Source organism: Podarcis bocagei (assembly GCF_964188305.1).
Source record: "Podarcis bocagei genome assembly, chromosome: 2".
In the NCBI taxonomy this organism is placed as follows: Eukaryota; Metazoa; Chordata; class Lepidosauria; order Squamata; family Lacertidae; genus Podarcis; species Podarcis bocagei.
In genome coordinates this window covers 82,168,887-82,184,955 of record NC_138126.1, presented here as the reverse complement: position 1 = coordinate 82,184,955, position 16,069 = coordinate 82,168,887, and the positions used below count along the sequence as shown (strand labels likewise).

Here is a 16,069-nt window from a genome sequence, read left to right as displayed (position 1 = left end):
CAAACGACCAAGCCCCGCACACCTGACACATTCCAGTTACAGTATAAGGGCTTGAACCGGTTGCTTCAGTCACTTCGAGAAGCCTCTCTTGGACTATACACTATATTAAACTTTTCTTTCTTTCTTTTCTCCCCCTGCCCCTCCCAACCCCGTGTGTGGCGTGATGAAAACTGCGTAATTCAAAGAGTTGCCTACGGTACTTAACGGGCGGGTCTACTCTTAAGGGGGGGGGGAGACACAACCCGCGCCTTTCTGCGCACGCGCGAAACCAGCCGATCCCTTCCAAGCCGTTAAGATCACGCACACTTCCTGCTTGTCCTCCCTCCGGGAAACGCATGCGCAGAGAGACGCTTCTCCTCCCCTGTTTCCCAGAGTGCTCTGCGCGGTGAAGAAGCGTCGGTCGCGGGCTGGAGGCATTTTGTGTCCTGGATATCAGCAGCGAAAGAGAGAGAGAAAGAGAGCGAGAGCAAGAGAGAGACAGACAAGATGGCGGCGGCGGCCGAATGAAGCGCCAGGCGGCGTCGGCGGCAGCCGGATCCGCTCGAGCTTATCCCTCCCTTCCCAGCCCTCAGGGCTGCCTTTCCTGAGAGGGCAGAGAGAGCGCTGACAGCCGCGGAAGCGTGTGGAGGGGGACGTCCGCTTCCTACAAAGGGGCCTGGTTGCGAACGGAGCCTCGGGGACCGGAGTCCTCCCTCCCTCCCCCCGTCCTCCATACACTTCCCCCCTCATTCTTCTTCCTCCCACCGACAGACCCCTCGAAATCCTGGCTTTTTCGTAGCGGGAGCTCCTTGAGGAGAAACTCGGCAGTCGGCCGTCGACGTGTGAACAAGCCCCCCTCCTCCCCCCTCGCGCTCTCCCTCGGTCGCCATGGCGAGCAGCAGCGGCTCCAAGGCCGAGTTCATCGTCGGGGGCAAATACAAGCTGGTGCGGAAGATCGGCTCGGGCTCCTTCGGGGACATATACTTGGCCATCAATATCACCAACGGGGAGGTAAGGGCCGGCGGGCGCCCGGGCCTCTTCTCCCTCCCCTCTCCCCCCGTCGCGTCAGAGAAGAGGGTCGCTTCTCGCTCCTTTCCCCCCCGCCTGGCAGAACATCAACTCGGGGGGAAAGCGCCAGGAAAAGCTCCCCGGACTCTCTTGCCACAAAGCCTGGCCGCCCCCACTTCGCCCTTATGTCGAGGGCCGTTTCTGGCTTCTCCTTCGCCGCCTCTCCGCTTTAGTCGTTTATAGATATTAGCGTCGGACTTTTTCCTCCTCATTTTTATTTTGGAACTTATTTCTTAGGTTCTTTTTGTGGGGTGGGGGTGGGAAGGACACGTTCGTGACAAATCATAATAAGCACCTTCACGGTGTAGGGTTTTGATTTGCATTTTTGTAATAGGGTTTCCGTCCTGTCTTGGCAGTGATGAGTCTGCAATGCTTGGTTCAGTTTTGAAAATTTTCTCTCCCCCGGCCCCGACTCTTTTAATTGTTAGCTTAGTAGTGTTTGTAGTACATAAAACGCCAGGCTGCCTGGTAATAGATGGATAAAGAGGCCGTTTGTATTGTTGAGGGGGGATCCTTATGTGATCTATAGAGAAACTGCACCTAAGCTCATTTCTTGCATTCACAATTAACCTCGTTCAAGAGGCAATGAAGGCACCTTCATCATAGTGTTTTAACACTTTCTGGGAATAATGGATTAATGTTAGTATCCCTAGGATGGATATTTACAGAAGTCGGCACTGTGTGGAATATGTTTGCGGAGCTTGTCACTTACCAGGATATTCCTGTGGAAGGCTTTCCCATGCCCTCAAATATGCTGTAGTGGAGAAATGCAGTCCTCTTGCTCCAATAGGATCTCTGACCCATATTCCCTCTTCACTGCAGGAAGTAGCTGTGAAGTTGGAGTCTCAGAAGGCCAGACATCCCCAGCTGCTATATGAAAGCAAACTATACAAGATTCTGCAAGGGGGAGTTGGCATCCCTCACATACGGTAAGAATTATAGCTCTTGGGAGATAAAGTAGTCATTATCTCTTTTCCCCAAAGGATGAGTGTATTTTGTTTTTCACTGCTAGAGGAAGTGATACATATATGTTGCCTGAAATAAGCCTTATTATGAGTGGTAGCAAGTTGCATCTAGAAAAAGATCTTGAAGGATCCTTCCCTACCAGCTGCTTGTTTCCCTTCCCCATCTCTGCACCAACAAAATTATCTAGTACTTGAGAATATAGCAGTAGTTGAGACAGGAGTACTGGTTACTCTGAGGATTGGAATAGAACAGTGGAAATGGCTGCTCCCTTTTGTGTTTTTGTTCCAACATGTCTTCCTCCTCTGCTCAGAAAATGGCGGATGTCAGTACTTAAACATTCCCAAGAAGTGGAATATATTTAATTTCCCACCTCGCTCCCATTCCCTTCTACCATCAGTATTGTATCTTGAAAGATTGGGGCTTCTGAGGACTGGGGAGGGAAGGAAGAGTGCAGAAAGTGGAAGCCCCTTACAGTTGCTGACGACATGTGCATCACTGAGCTCTTAATTACGCAGTGCTGCTTAAATCACCTTCCTTCCTTTTATTCTCCTTGAAAATGGAATTTCATTGTGAGATCTACTTGAGAGGTTCCCAGTCTTGTAATGGAGGGAACTAGTAGCTAGTGGGAGAGTAAATAAAGTAGCGGCTCAGTCTGCTTTTCTATTGTGAAACTCATAAAAAGCACTTTAAAAAAACTTTATACAAAGGAAAAGATTCTGAGTCAAGACTCTTAGCAGCTCTTTGCTAGTGCCCTAAAACATCAGGCAGTACTGTTAAATACCTTGTATATCTGAAAAAAATAATCTGATTGGGTTTTGCTTACGAATATTGTTAGTTGTAAGTTTGGCAAGTGAAGAAACTACAGTAAATGAATTCAATTTAGGATGGTTATTCTACTTACCTTTTTTTAAATGGCTGGACATTCTGAACTCTTACATTTCACTTCTGTATGTTGTACTGTGACTTCTGGCATTTGTACCTCATAATCAAAATGAACCATGTGTAAGCAGAAAATAAACTTAGTAAAGGCACTTCCAATTCTATTCTCTAAGTAGTTAAAAACTCGGTTGCAATTGTAAACCAGTAAGAAATGTTGATGTCTTAGTCATAAGAGGCTTCTGCTGCTGGAAGTTTGTGAACTACATAAACTACAATGCCATGTTGTAACCTACATAAGTCCTTTACTGAATGGATACAGAATTATTCAATGACATACTTGTATGAAGCAACTGCCCCCCGGATTTAATTACATTGTGCAACTGTAGGAATAAAGCTGCATTTATTACGTAATAGATTTGGCTGTTCTGCATTCAGGCCTGTGCTTAGATGCAGAGCATAATATTATTTAAATTTTTGCTGCTAAGGTTGAAAATTGGATGATCTTGCTTTGAAAGCCAGTATTTTGTTATGAAGAACTGTAGATGTCCATTTAAAAACCACTGGATTGTATGAAGTTTCATGTTGGTTAGTGAGGCTTTTTTTTAGTTTAATTGTTTAAATTTTACTTTTTGCTTTATTAAACCTGGCAGTTGTTTGTAAATAACAAAACATTAAGGGAAGTATATTTTTAGGAAATGCAGAATATACTTTAGCCACCCAATTCCATAAATGTATTAATAAGTAATTGGTGACTTTTTTCAGTAAAGGAAATTGATTTGGTTGAGTGATGATAAATTATTATGAGGATATGGAATGTTTGCTGAGGCAACTGTTGTTTCATCTCAGAAGTAATCATTGAAGTTTTTGTTGTCTTCTTTGTTTGCATGTTGCTAACTACACATGCTGGTTGTGTTTTCACATTGTAAGCTATTAACTATGGCTACCTGTTCACAAGCCAATTGTGCCTAATTTTCTCCATTGTGCTTCTGTTGGGTGGAAGCAAACTATGATCCCCTGCTTAGTGTTACATCTGAATCATGGATTATGATTCATTGGCACCAAGAAAATTCAATGATAGGTCAAGGAATGTTCTTGATTTACTGTGATTTGTTGGATTACCATCAGTGTTAGAAACTCAGATATGGCTAGGTACCAAATGGCTCCTTAAACCAGGGTAACGGTTTCCAAAACAGAATGCCTAGTTGCAGTTTTGGGGCTAGATGCCTCAAAAGTCATATTTTTCAATACAGCTATTTGGTTCCTGAAATTCATTATGATTGTGCAGATAAAATACAATATAATTCTGCTGGATGTGTTGCTAGTGTATGAAAACAGTCAAGATCCAAGGATCCCCAGGCTTGCACCCCCAGTTGGTGGAGATGTCAGGTGTCATCCTGGTGCCCTTCATTTGGCTGCAAATGGCCGATAACCAGGTGCAAAATGCTCCTGGCAAATTTCAAACATTGATTACCATGGCATGCACTTGTGATCATTGCATAATTCAGGGCTTGCTAATCTGTGACTCTCCAGGTGTTGCTGGACATCATCCCTGACCATTGGCTATCATGGGTAATGGAAGTTGGATCCTGACAACAAATGAAAGGGAACAGGTTATCCACCCCATGTGTAGCTAATGGCTGAAGATGGTTCAAACTATGGTTAAAGGAAGACTGTAATTTTGCATATTGTCTGAATTGACAAAAGCATGATTTCAGTCAGTTGGCAGACCAGCAGGCCAAATGGCCAGTGCTAATGGATGTGATGTGATGTCTAAATTGACAGTTACTGTTTCTCTGCCTCCAGAGGCTGCTGCACTGTGAATATGAAGTTAAAGCTATAGCTGCATGATTCTGAGAGATTAGAAAATGAAATCAAACTGGATGGTGAAGGTTAATGGAGTTGGGTATGTTTAGTCTGGAAAAGAGACAATTAAAAGGCAATATGTATCTCTTCAAATACTTCCAAGGGCTGTCACATGATTGGATTGAGCCTGTTTCCTGTTGCTTCAGATAGTAGGACCCGAACCAAAGGGTTTGAATTACATGAAAGGTGATTTCAGCTAAACATTAGGAATAACTGCATGTGCAACTAGATGTTCAGATCATGGTTTGAGTTCTGCACCTGTGGTTAGCACAGTTTAACAGTGGAACAGGCTGCCCTGGAAAGTGGTGGGCTCCTTCCACAGGCTGTACTACATGGAATGCTATAGTGTTCATCAGCTAGGGTTGAACCAGATGGCCTTAGAGGTCCATTCCACTTCTTTAAAAAACATTGAAGTACATCACCTGGATGAATGAAGTTGTGATTTATTTATTTATTTTTACCTCCATTGATTTGGTTGGCATTATGGCTCTGCTTTGTAATTTCTGATTTATTTTATTGATTATCTATCCAAAACACTTTTACTCCATTCTTTAGCCAAAAGTTCCCAGAGTGACTTAGAAGATCAGTAATAAGACAGCTCTGTTCCTCACATGTAAAATACATGAAGCACAAGAAAGCATATGCACTCTTAGATTATTCTTGCATCAAATAGTTTGTGTTGGAGAAACTGAACAGGTTTTCCAGTATGTTTTTTGTTATATTATTTTTGCAAATGATTAACTGGTTTGGTGAATGATAGCTTGGATTAAAATTTAGTTGCACTTCGTTTCCAGTGAAATAACTGCGACTTAAGTCTTAACTAATATTTCATACAGTTTTCAGTAGGGCCCTACTGGTTTCAACCCAATAAAACACAATTTACAACCCAATATAACACAACACAATTTCACAAATACCAATACTTGATATCTGAAAGATGGCCTCCTGTCCAAAATTAACAGTCTTTATCAGTGACCGTATTGTATGTGCCACCACAAAGGGAGGCTAGGTTGATGGATACCCAGGACAGGACCTTTTCTGTACCAGCACCCAATTGTGAAACTTGCCTTCCTTGGAGGTCAGGTTGGCACCATCTTTTCCTAACTTTAGGCAAACCCTAAATACTGTTTTGCTTTGTCTGGCTTTTGAGGGATTTTAAATTCAACTCTGTAGTTTTGTGGTGTTAAGTTTTATGATGTCTTTATACTGTTTTTACAAATTATAGCTACTTGTGGGCAGAAAAGGTATTCATAAATACTTAAAAAAAAATAAAAGTCTAAATCATAGTCTAGTAAAATCTTGTCAAACAAGAGACTTGTCTTTGCATCCCCCGTCATGTGTTTATGTAACATAAGAGAGTGCCTGTAGAGAACTAATATCAGAATGAAAATCATGTTAGTTTGATTATAGACACTAAACTTTGCTATTAGAAACTTTTGTCTCTCCTAAAAGCAAACTGAGCTGGTCAATATTGATAGGACTTCAGCAAAAGCAGGGCCCATGATAACCAAGAGGGGAGGTATCAGTATGATCAGAGAAACCACAGGGTTTGCAGATATACAAACAATCCGTAAGGAATACGAGAGGGACAGTCTACACACATATCAACAGGGCAGTGACGGCTAAGCATGCTCACTGGCCACAGAGCATCTTTGGGAGGCAATTGGAGGGGAATATAGTGGAAGAGGGTATATCTGGCTGAAACCCTGAACAGGAACACTCCATACAGCAACACTCCTTTTGCAGGTCCCCCTTGTTCTGTCCTTAGGAGCATCAGGGCAGTTTCTTGCTACATACAGACTTGTTACAGGCCCTGGTCAAAAAGGCTGCACAACATGCTTTGTATGTATGAAAGGATTTCTGAAATAACCCCACCCATCCCTTTCTGAAACCTGCTCCTAGCACTGTTTGATAAGTTGCTTTGGAAACTCTAAGAACTGACTTCCGCATAACATAAGGATTTGCATTTTAGGGATTTTGTGTGTGTGTTTAAGCTGAACTTTGAATCTTGGGCCCTGTTCTATGGTTATCCTATTTGCTACCACTTCATCATAAGAAACAAAACTACAGTGGTACCTCTGGTTGCGGACACGATCCGTTCCGGGGTGCCGTTTTCACCCTGAAAAGTCTGTAACCAGAGTGGGGCTTGTGTGCATGTGTGAAGCGCGATAGAGCGCTTCTGCACGTGCGTGTGCGCACACGCGCACAGTAAAACCCAGAAGTAAACACTTCCGGGTTTGCCATGCTCTTAACCCAAAAAAAGCAACATGATGCGTTTGCAAGAAGAGGTATGACTGTACAGAACTCTTTCAAACTGACCAGAGGGAAGGCATTAAACGGACAATTTTGAAAAGGTGGAGTCATGGCATCTAACTTTTGATTGGTTTGGGTTAAGATGCATTTTCATTACAAAAACTGTCTGTGTACCTTTGCTTATGGCTGTTGAATGAAGGCTATCAAATATTGTCTTTTCTCTTAAAATAGGTTTGTAAAAAAACCAAAACATTGGTGGGATTGGTTCTAAATCTCATATGTCCATATAATTTCGGGAAATTGTCATAAGGACAACTTGAATGAAAGGTTTCAAATTCATTGACCGTGAATTAGTTCTTAAACATTTCTTAAGTGCCAGTGGCAATTTTTTAGGTGGCTTGAGGACTAGGTGCCATTGTTAGAAACTCAGATACAGTGGTGCCTCGCAAGACGAAATTAATCCGTTCCGTGAGTCTCTTCATCTTGCGGTTTTTTTGTCTTGTGAAGCACGGCTATTAGCGGCTTAGCGGCCATTAACGGCTTAGCAGCTTTAAGAAAAAGGAAACAAACTCGCAAGAACTCGCAAGACGTTTCGTCTTGCGAAGCAAGCCCATAGGGAAATTCGTCTTGCGGAACGACTCAAAAAACGGAAAACTCTTTCGTCTTGCGCGTTTTTCATCTTGCGAGGCATTCGTCTTGCGAGGTAACACTGTATATAAGCTAGGTGCCAAGTGGCATCTTAAATCTAGGTTACTGTCATCACAACTGAATGCCTTTTTGTCGGGGTTGGACTAGATTACCCTGGTGGCGCTGTGGTGTAAACCACTGAGTCTCTTGGGCTTGCCGATCATAAGGTCGGTGGTTCAAATCCTTGTGATGGGGTGAGCTCCTGCTTCTTTGTTTCAGCTCCTGCCAACCTAGCAGTTCAAAAGCATACCAGTGCGAGTAGATAAATAGGTACCACTGCAGTGGGAAGAGAAGCAGCATTTCCATGCGCTCTGGCACTCGTCATGGTGTTCCGTGCTCCAGGAGTGGTTTAGTCATGCTGGCCACATGACCTGGAAAAGTTGTCCATGGACAAATGCCAGCTCCCTCGGCCTGAAAGCAGAGATGAGCGCCGGATCTCATAGTCAAATTCAACTGGACTTAACTGTCCAGGGGTCCTTTACTTTGCCTTTACTAGATGAACTTTGAGGTCCCTTCCAGGACTGCAATTCTATGATCTCAACTACATTGCTTGACTGTAGCTTGTTCTTACAATTCACTTGTCCCATTATGCAAGAAGGAGAAACGCGCAAACTGAAAATGGAAGTGGTATTAACTATGGACTAAGGCAGAGGTTTTTAAACTCTGGTCACCAACCTGGCACCCAGAAATCTCCACATAGTCACAACACCACTACCAAAATGTAACTGGCTAATTTCAAACACTGCTAGGTGCCCCAGGTTTTTATGTTCCTGGTCATACAAATTTGAAATACATAGGAATGCATAAATTGAGGGGTCAAAAGTGCATCATCTTCATTTGCAGAAGTGAATAATTGGCTCCAGGAATAATTGAATCATAGAATTCAATGCAGGAATATGCAGCTGTCCCATATGGGGATTGAGCCCACAACTGTGGTGTTATCAGCACTCTAAAAAACTGAGCTAGTGCCTTGTTTAGGGGAAGGGGATAGATTGCCCAAACAGCCCAGGTGATGGAGACAGAGCATTTCTGGTGTTAAAACCTAGAATATGAAAGCTAGGAGCTAAATGGCACCTTAAACATAGATTATGGGCGCAACAACGGAATGTCTAGGTGCGCTATTTAATAACAAGAATACAAAGCTGAAAATGAATGAACTGCAGCTAAAATATCATGTTCACTTTTCACATGGTCAAGTCTTTCCCCTGCCCACCCCCCAATATTTTTAAGAGGGTCTCTTCTCCAGAGAGAGTAGCTGGAAGTGGGGAGGCAGAAAAAGGTTCCTCCTTTCCTTCCACTATGCAGTTTTAATCTGAAATCTTAGGTGCAGTACTGCGCCCAGAGCTCAGAAATGGCTCATGCTAATGAAATTCCCTTTTGCAAAATGTGCCTAGAACAATGGGAGTTTTGAACACTGCATTTTTGCTATTCCAGATTCACCTTAGCAGAGAAGCATGCTTGCAAATTAATCATGTTTAACTTCCTCGAGTTACCCTTTTTAAAAAGAAGACGACTATTTTGTTAAATATATGATGAGCCAGTGTGGTGTAGTGGTTAAGAACAGTGGGCTTGTAATCTGGTGAACTGGGTTCGATTCCCCACTCCTCCACATGCAGCTGCTGGGTGACCTTGGGCTAGTCACACTTCTCTGAAGTCTCTCAGCCTCACTCACCTCACGGAAGGGAAAAGGAGATTGTTAGCCACTTTGAGACTCCTTAGGGTAGTGATAAAGCGGGATATCAAATCCAAACTCCTCCTCTTCTCTGTCATGAATTTCAGGAGTAGATACATAGGGTTACATAGGTAATATAGGTCTTGGTTCCAGGTGCTGATCAGACCTAAGCCTGCTTTCTTTGGCAAAGCATTAACCTAGCTTCTGAAGGTTTCACCAAGTGTTCATACTATGCCCTCTTGTCCCTGGACTTAGACTTGTATCCGAAGTAGTGCTAAGTCAGTCATTCCGTTAGTGGAAGGATTTCTGTTTTCACAGTGGAACTTTCCCCCTCTCACCCCCCCCCCAAAAAATGTGTTCTGGAGTTTCCCCCGGGGTGTGTGTGCAGGAGGGGAAGTTCTGTTGTGTAAGGCTAAATCCTTTGTTAACAGAATGAGAGCAGCTGCTCAGTGTGTTGGAGGGAGAAAAGGTCGGAAATGCATTGCCTTTTACCACTCCTTCCTTCCAAATTAAACTATGGGCTAAAGAGCCGCGATCAAGATTGTTTCTCTGAATTTCAGTCAGTTCCCCATTTGATGGAATGTTTAGGGAAGTTTCATGTGAACTAGTCTGTAGATGCATTGAGACAGTAGCCTGCTCTGGTTTATTACTGTGTTTTTTCCAACAGTGTCAATGACATATCTTATTGTGCATGCATTCTGACCCACAATTGCCTCTTGCTAGATGACTAGTTGCAAGGCAGAATTTAGCAAAATGAAGTATGGCTTTACTAGCTTGCATTGCTGAAATATGTGGTTTAATTGTGCAACTACCTTCAAAGGATAGTTGTCACACCTTAGAGTTTGGGTGCGTTTTGTGTTTGACTTCTGACTTAACCTGTCTAGACTTTGTGTTATGTTAAAAGTATAAGAAAAAGGTGACATGCTTAATCAACCAGAAGTTGGTGGACAGCTTTATTTAGATGTTGATATCAACCACTATCTAAATGAACAAGGAATCATAGGGTATTTCAACTGCGGCTATGTGCCCTTGTTATCTATCTTATGGGTTTCATAAGCAGATAAACGGTAAAGGTAAAGAGACCCCTGACCAGTTGTGGCTGACTCTGGGGTTGCGGTGCTCATCTCTCTTTATTGGCCGAGGGAGCCGGTGTATAGCTTCCAGGCCATGTGGTCAGCATGACAGCCACTTCTGGCGAACCAGAGCAGCACATGGAAACGCTGTTTACCTTCCTGCCGGAGCGGTACCTATTTATCTACTTGCACTTTGAGGTGCTTTCAAACTGCTAGGTTGGAAGGAGCAGGGATTGAGCAACAGGAGCTCACTCTGTCATGGGGATTCGAACTGCTGACCTTCTGATCAGCAAGTCCTAAGCTCTGTGGTTTAACCCACAGCGCCACCTGCGTCCCGCTTGAAGTAGTACTTGAACACAAGTAAACATCGCAGTTTCTTCTGCCTTCAATGTTATATATATATTAAGTCAGTACAGTTATACCTCGTGTTGTGTTAGGTTCATGTTTCGGCTTTTTGGCTTGCAAATGCGGCACACTTCTGGGTTTCGCCACGTGCACAGCGTTCTGCGTGCTTTGCCCATGTGCAGAAGTGCTATATTGCGCCGTGCTCTAGTTACGGACTTTTCGGGGTGCAAATGGCACCCCAGAATGGATTGAGGCCGTAACTACAGGTACCACTATCTGTATAATCACAATAGTTTCAAAAAATTCAGTGTTAATTTATGGTCTCAGTTGGGTACATTTTACTTTGACTAGCCCTTTCAGTGTTTTATTTAGGTAAACATGAAGTACATGTAATTGATGCCTTTTAAATATAAACCCATGGTGAAATCACTATTGTCAGTCACACTTTCTGCCTGTCTGAAAGTTGCTAGAGATGCATTTAAGATGTGAGTATTGTGTAAGTTAAAACTTACTCTACATATTATTCCCCTTATCCTATATACTCAAATATTGTGATAAGTACAGTGGCAAATCTATCCTCTTAATAACACATGCCACAAATGTAAATGTTTAAGATGTTTTAAACATTGCCTTGAATCCTGAGTTGATCTTCCATGCCCACTGACTTCATTTAGCTCTCACTGGGCTGCTCTGGGACAGCCCACCCCATTGTAGTTTTTTGTTTGTGGAAAGATTGACTCATGCCCAATCCTAGAACTGATTTATCAATTGATGTCTACAGACAGCTCTCAATTCCATCTCTTGAGACACTTAAGTAGTCTATTGTTAAACTGGAAGTGACCTACCCAGAGAATGTGATGGTCTGTCTAACCTTTGTATACTTTAGTGCAGGGGTCAGCAACCTTTTTCAGCCATGGGCCGGTCCACCGTTCCTCAGACCATGTGGTGGGCTGGACTATATTTTGAAAAAAATATATGAACGAATTCCTATGCCCCATAAATAACCCAGAGATCAATTTAAATAAAAGCACACCTTCTACTCATGTAAAAACACGCAGATTCCTGGACCACCCACAGGCCAGACTGAGAATATGATTGAGCCGCATCCGGCCCCCGGGCCTTAGGTTGCCTACCCCTGCTTTAGTGTCTCTACCTCTCACCTTTCTTTTCAGTCACTCCATTTCCCCCTCCTACCCAGTTGTCTGTTCTCCCCTCCCCCAATTCTGTCTCAACATATTGTGCCATAGTGGCCTTATGCAGTTGTGGGAGGGGGAGTTCCCCCTCTTAAGGTTTTTGCCTGAAGAGTTTCTGAGCATCTGTAAATTTTAGACCAATATCTATCTGTAGCATCTGAAGAAGTATGCATGCACACAAAAGCTCATACCAAGAACAAATTTGGTCTCTAAGGTGCTACTGGACTCTCTCTCTCTCTATATATATATTTCTGTAGTATATGTAATATGTTAATACCTCATGCAATTTTGCATGATACTGAGTACGTACAGGAAGTTTTGAATCATTGCTAGAAGGAATTATAAGTAATACCTGTATGAATCCCAAAGGTAGTTTCCCCCTCTGCTTCTCTACATACATGAGCATCTAAGGAGCATCTAGGGTTGAGTGTCTGCATTCCCACAAGACAAAGAGCCTCTTGGTTCCTCAAGTGCCAGCTGCTTGTGAAGGCTAACTTAAAAGTCAGTTGACTGGCTGTATCTTGCCAGTTTTAAAACATACAGCCTTCACTTACGTATTTTCCTTCAACTGACCTTACTATATGTTGTCTTCTGCTGGTGCCAATAATTTTATTATGCCCATCTTGATTGGTTGCTCTTTCTGTCTGTAGAGGGCAAGTTGAGATAGTGATTTCAGAAATGTTGACCTTGTTTTTATTTTTTACCCATTCATAAAGCCTACATTGGTGTGCCTCCCTGGGTTCAGACACTATTTTACTCTTTCATAGAATTCAGCATTGCATTTCAGATTGGTATTGTATTGTGGTCTTTGCTATGGTGTGTTCCCAGCTGTGTGCAATTTACGCTCTCCAAGTAGTTAGACTCCTCAGTTTTAAAAAAGAAATGATTGAAACTATTTTGTACACAGATTTTTAGACTATCAATTGTTCCCATTTCTAAGTGACTCTACAGTGTGACCTTTCTGCGTATACCAAATGTTGCTGTCATGGTAGTTTCTCAATTCTAGAGAGTGTTGGAGAAAGATAAAATGCCTGAATATTGTTACATATGCATCTAGGGCGCTTCCTGAAAGTGATTTCACTGTGCATATGTTGTTGCTTTCTGCAGCAGTTGAAAGGATCAGTGTTTTGATTTGGTTAAACTAAAACCACTAGATGCAATCTAACTACATTTCCATGATAATTCTAGATTTTAGAGGATCGTTAAGGAGAGATGCTCGCAGTGGGTCCTCCTTACTCCTGTTGTTGATGCCCATTCGCTTGCTTCTCTGGGCTTAGCACCATTTTCCAGAGGGGTGTGTGGGAGAGGGAGGTCAAGGTGTGCAAAGCTATTGCTCCTTTTCATTGTCTCATTGCTGGGTTTAACCTTTAAAATCAGTTTAGGGGTCCCTTATCTAAAGGACTGCCTTCACCTATACAAAATAAAAAAATTCCTTCCAGTAGCACCTTAAAGACCAACTAAGTTAGTTCTTGGTATGAGCTTTCGTGTGCATGCACACTTCTTCAGATACCAGGTTGATGGACTTCCATTTATCTGAAGAAGTGTGCATGCACACGAAAGCTCATACCAAGAACTAACTTAGTTGGTCTTTAAGGTGCTACTGGAAGGAATTTTTTTATTTTGACTATGGCAGACCAACACGGCTACCTATCTACTACTTCACCTATACAATCATTCTTGTTTAAGATCAACTGTGGAGACCTCTGTGACTGCCCAGACATTAAGATGGTAGGCACAAGGGATAAAGCCTTCTTGATTGTGGCCCTGCAGTTAGCAGAGCTGCCTATGAATGGGAAAGGGAGCTTTCAGTACAGGCCTTCAAACATACCTTGAGGATTTATTTCATCCAGTCTGGCTTTTTAACAATGTTCTTAATGCCACTGAGACCTTATAGTTAAGAATCTGTATTCTTTTACATATCTTAGTTCACCTTGACTTTTTTTGCTGCCTTATGAGGTCTATGCTCCCAAAGCCAGCATATAAATCCTTATGGTCTAGCTTCTGCTGTGCTAGTGAGGAGGAGGAACAGGGCCAGGAGGCTCCAGGGATTGGCAAATTACCCAGCAATGCTGACCCTTGACTGCATTATGTGGCATCATGTGTGCTTTGTAAACCATAACCAACTGTCAGATTTTAAAATGTTGTACGGAAAAATAAATCTACAAAAGTGGGATTCATTAAATATTAAGAAAACAATATTCAGAAAATAAGTATTTTCTGAAACAAACTATGAGTATTATGTTTGGTTACATTCAATCTATCCTAACCATTTCTGCTTCTTTATAGGTGGTATGGTCAGGAGAAAGATTATAATGTTCTAGTCATGGATCTTCTTGGACCCAGCCTTGAGGATCTCTTCAACTTTTGTTCTCGAAGGTTCACAATGAAAACAGTACTTATGTTAGCAGACCAGGTATGTAAATCTGCAAACATTACACAATGGATATTACAGTGCCTTAAAATGCTGTTCGTTTCATTCTTTCAAGTAGGTCAGACTGTATGACTTGTTATTACATGTACTCGAATGAATATAGAAACAAAAATGATAGAAAGAAAAAGGAATAGTGATAGTAGCAGATTATTTAATGTATATAACACAATATTAGAATTCTAGAAACCGTTTAATGGAGCCATGCAAGCAACTATATTGACAGTTTGCCTCATATCTTTACTTGCAGTCTTCATATTAATTGCATAAGACTGAAGTTATGCATGCATCTTTGGCTAGGAAGATCATCCAAAATAGTGCAGTAGTTCACCTTTCTCAGGCCAAGAGCCTATTGTAGCTATATTTCTCAATTAATTCATGGTAAACAGAAGCTGAATGAAATAGGAAATAGTAAAGCCAACATTCATAGAACGCTTCAATAATATTCATTAGAATCAACAGATCTGCAGCATGGGCATATAATGCAGAGATTTGCAAAGGCATAGATTCTTAAATTTAGAGTAAAATGGCTATTGGATAGCAATTTGTTTCTAGAATAGCTTGAAATGAGTCATCTGGAGGGCCAGTGAGCATTAGCCATTTAATATCAGAACTAACACAAGAAACACTCAAATACTCCAGAGTTGACATTTTAACAGTGTCATTTGTTCAATAACTGCTTGGAACAAGTAGTTTGCAACATACAGTGGGAGAAGTAGTTTGGATCCATAGTAGCTTCATCCCTGTTGAACAGAGCAAGTGAAGTATTCCACTGCTAAAGTTTAGTGTTCTTATGGATTACTCCTATTCAGGAAATATGGACATACTGGGTTTAGTAGACAGGTGCTTATTTGTATGGAGACATGCTTTACAAGTATTACTGTGATTCTAAATCTCTTATTTTAGTATACATTTAAATTGCATGATTAAATAAAATGTCTATTGTTTTTTTTTAAAAAAATTGCATGATTAAATAAAATGTCTATTGTTTTTCTTCTAAGTCATCAGCATGAACGCCATCCATACATGACGAAGCCTTTTAAACCTTTTTAGACTGTTAGGAAGAAACTCAGTATCCAATCTCTGTAGAGTCAGCAGGGGCTTTTGTTCGTTTGTTTGTTGTTTTACACTAGCTAACATTCAAAAGCATTACTAAACTAGTAGTCTTACTGTTTGGTTTGATTTGTATGTTGTAGGTCAGGATAACTAACCATCCCTCTCGAAGCCCATAGGCCTGCTCTTGTTACCCAAGCAGTTTTTTTTCTGGACCCTCCAACAATTATGGCAGCAGAAAAAGAAAACAAAGTGCTGGGATAGTTGGAAAAGTTTCAACCCCTCTGCACACCCCAGTACCTTGATGGCAGTGCATTTTACATTTCCCCCAATCATTTGATGAACAGGAAGAGGCAATAACACCCTCCCCCCCAACCCCCCCCCCACAAATCTCATCTGATTTGCATGGATTAGCTGAGGACAAACCATGTGTGGTGTGTGTTTGTGTACGCAAGAGGGTGGGAGTGGGTGTGGTGTGTGGTCGCACCAACTCTTGGCCACCAACATGCAGCCTTTGGGTTCATAAAGATTACCAACAATGCAGGTAATTGCCAAAACACGCTTAGATTCATGCCTAAGATATTGTTGCTTGAAAAGCTTTGTAATCTTG

At 42.0% G+C, this 16,069-nt stretch overlaps 1 protein-coding gene across 10 annotated transcripts in view; it reads left to right on the top strand.

Annotated features, from left to right (window-relative positions):
* Positions 1 to 308: 308 nt before the first annotated feature.
* CSNK1A1 (casein kinase 1 alpha 1) overlaps positions 309 to 16,069 on the top strand; it is a gene marked incomplete at its 3' end in the record, with an annotated part of 39,161 nt that continues 23,400 nt past the window's right edge. For 3 of the 10 annotated variants that reach the window (XR_014003915.1, XR_014003916.1, XM_081178666.1), the window contains exons 1-3: positions 310 to 990; positions 1,870 to 1,976; positions 14,265 to 14,391. Coding sequence is in view for 8 of the 10 variants with exons in the window: in XM_081178666.1 (XP_081034792.1) it covers positions 868 to 990; positions 1,870 to 1,976; positions 14,265 to 14,391 (357 nt within the window). Of the gene's footprint in view, positions 991 to 1,869; positions 1,977 to 14,264; positions 14,392 to 16,069 lie in introns of all 10 variants that reach the window. The other 7 variants (XM_081178665.1, XM_081178668.1, XM_081178669.1 and 4 more) reach the window with 5 other exon arrangements.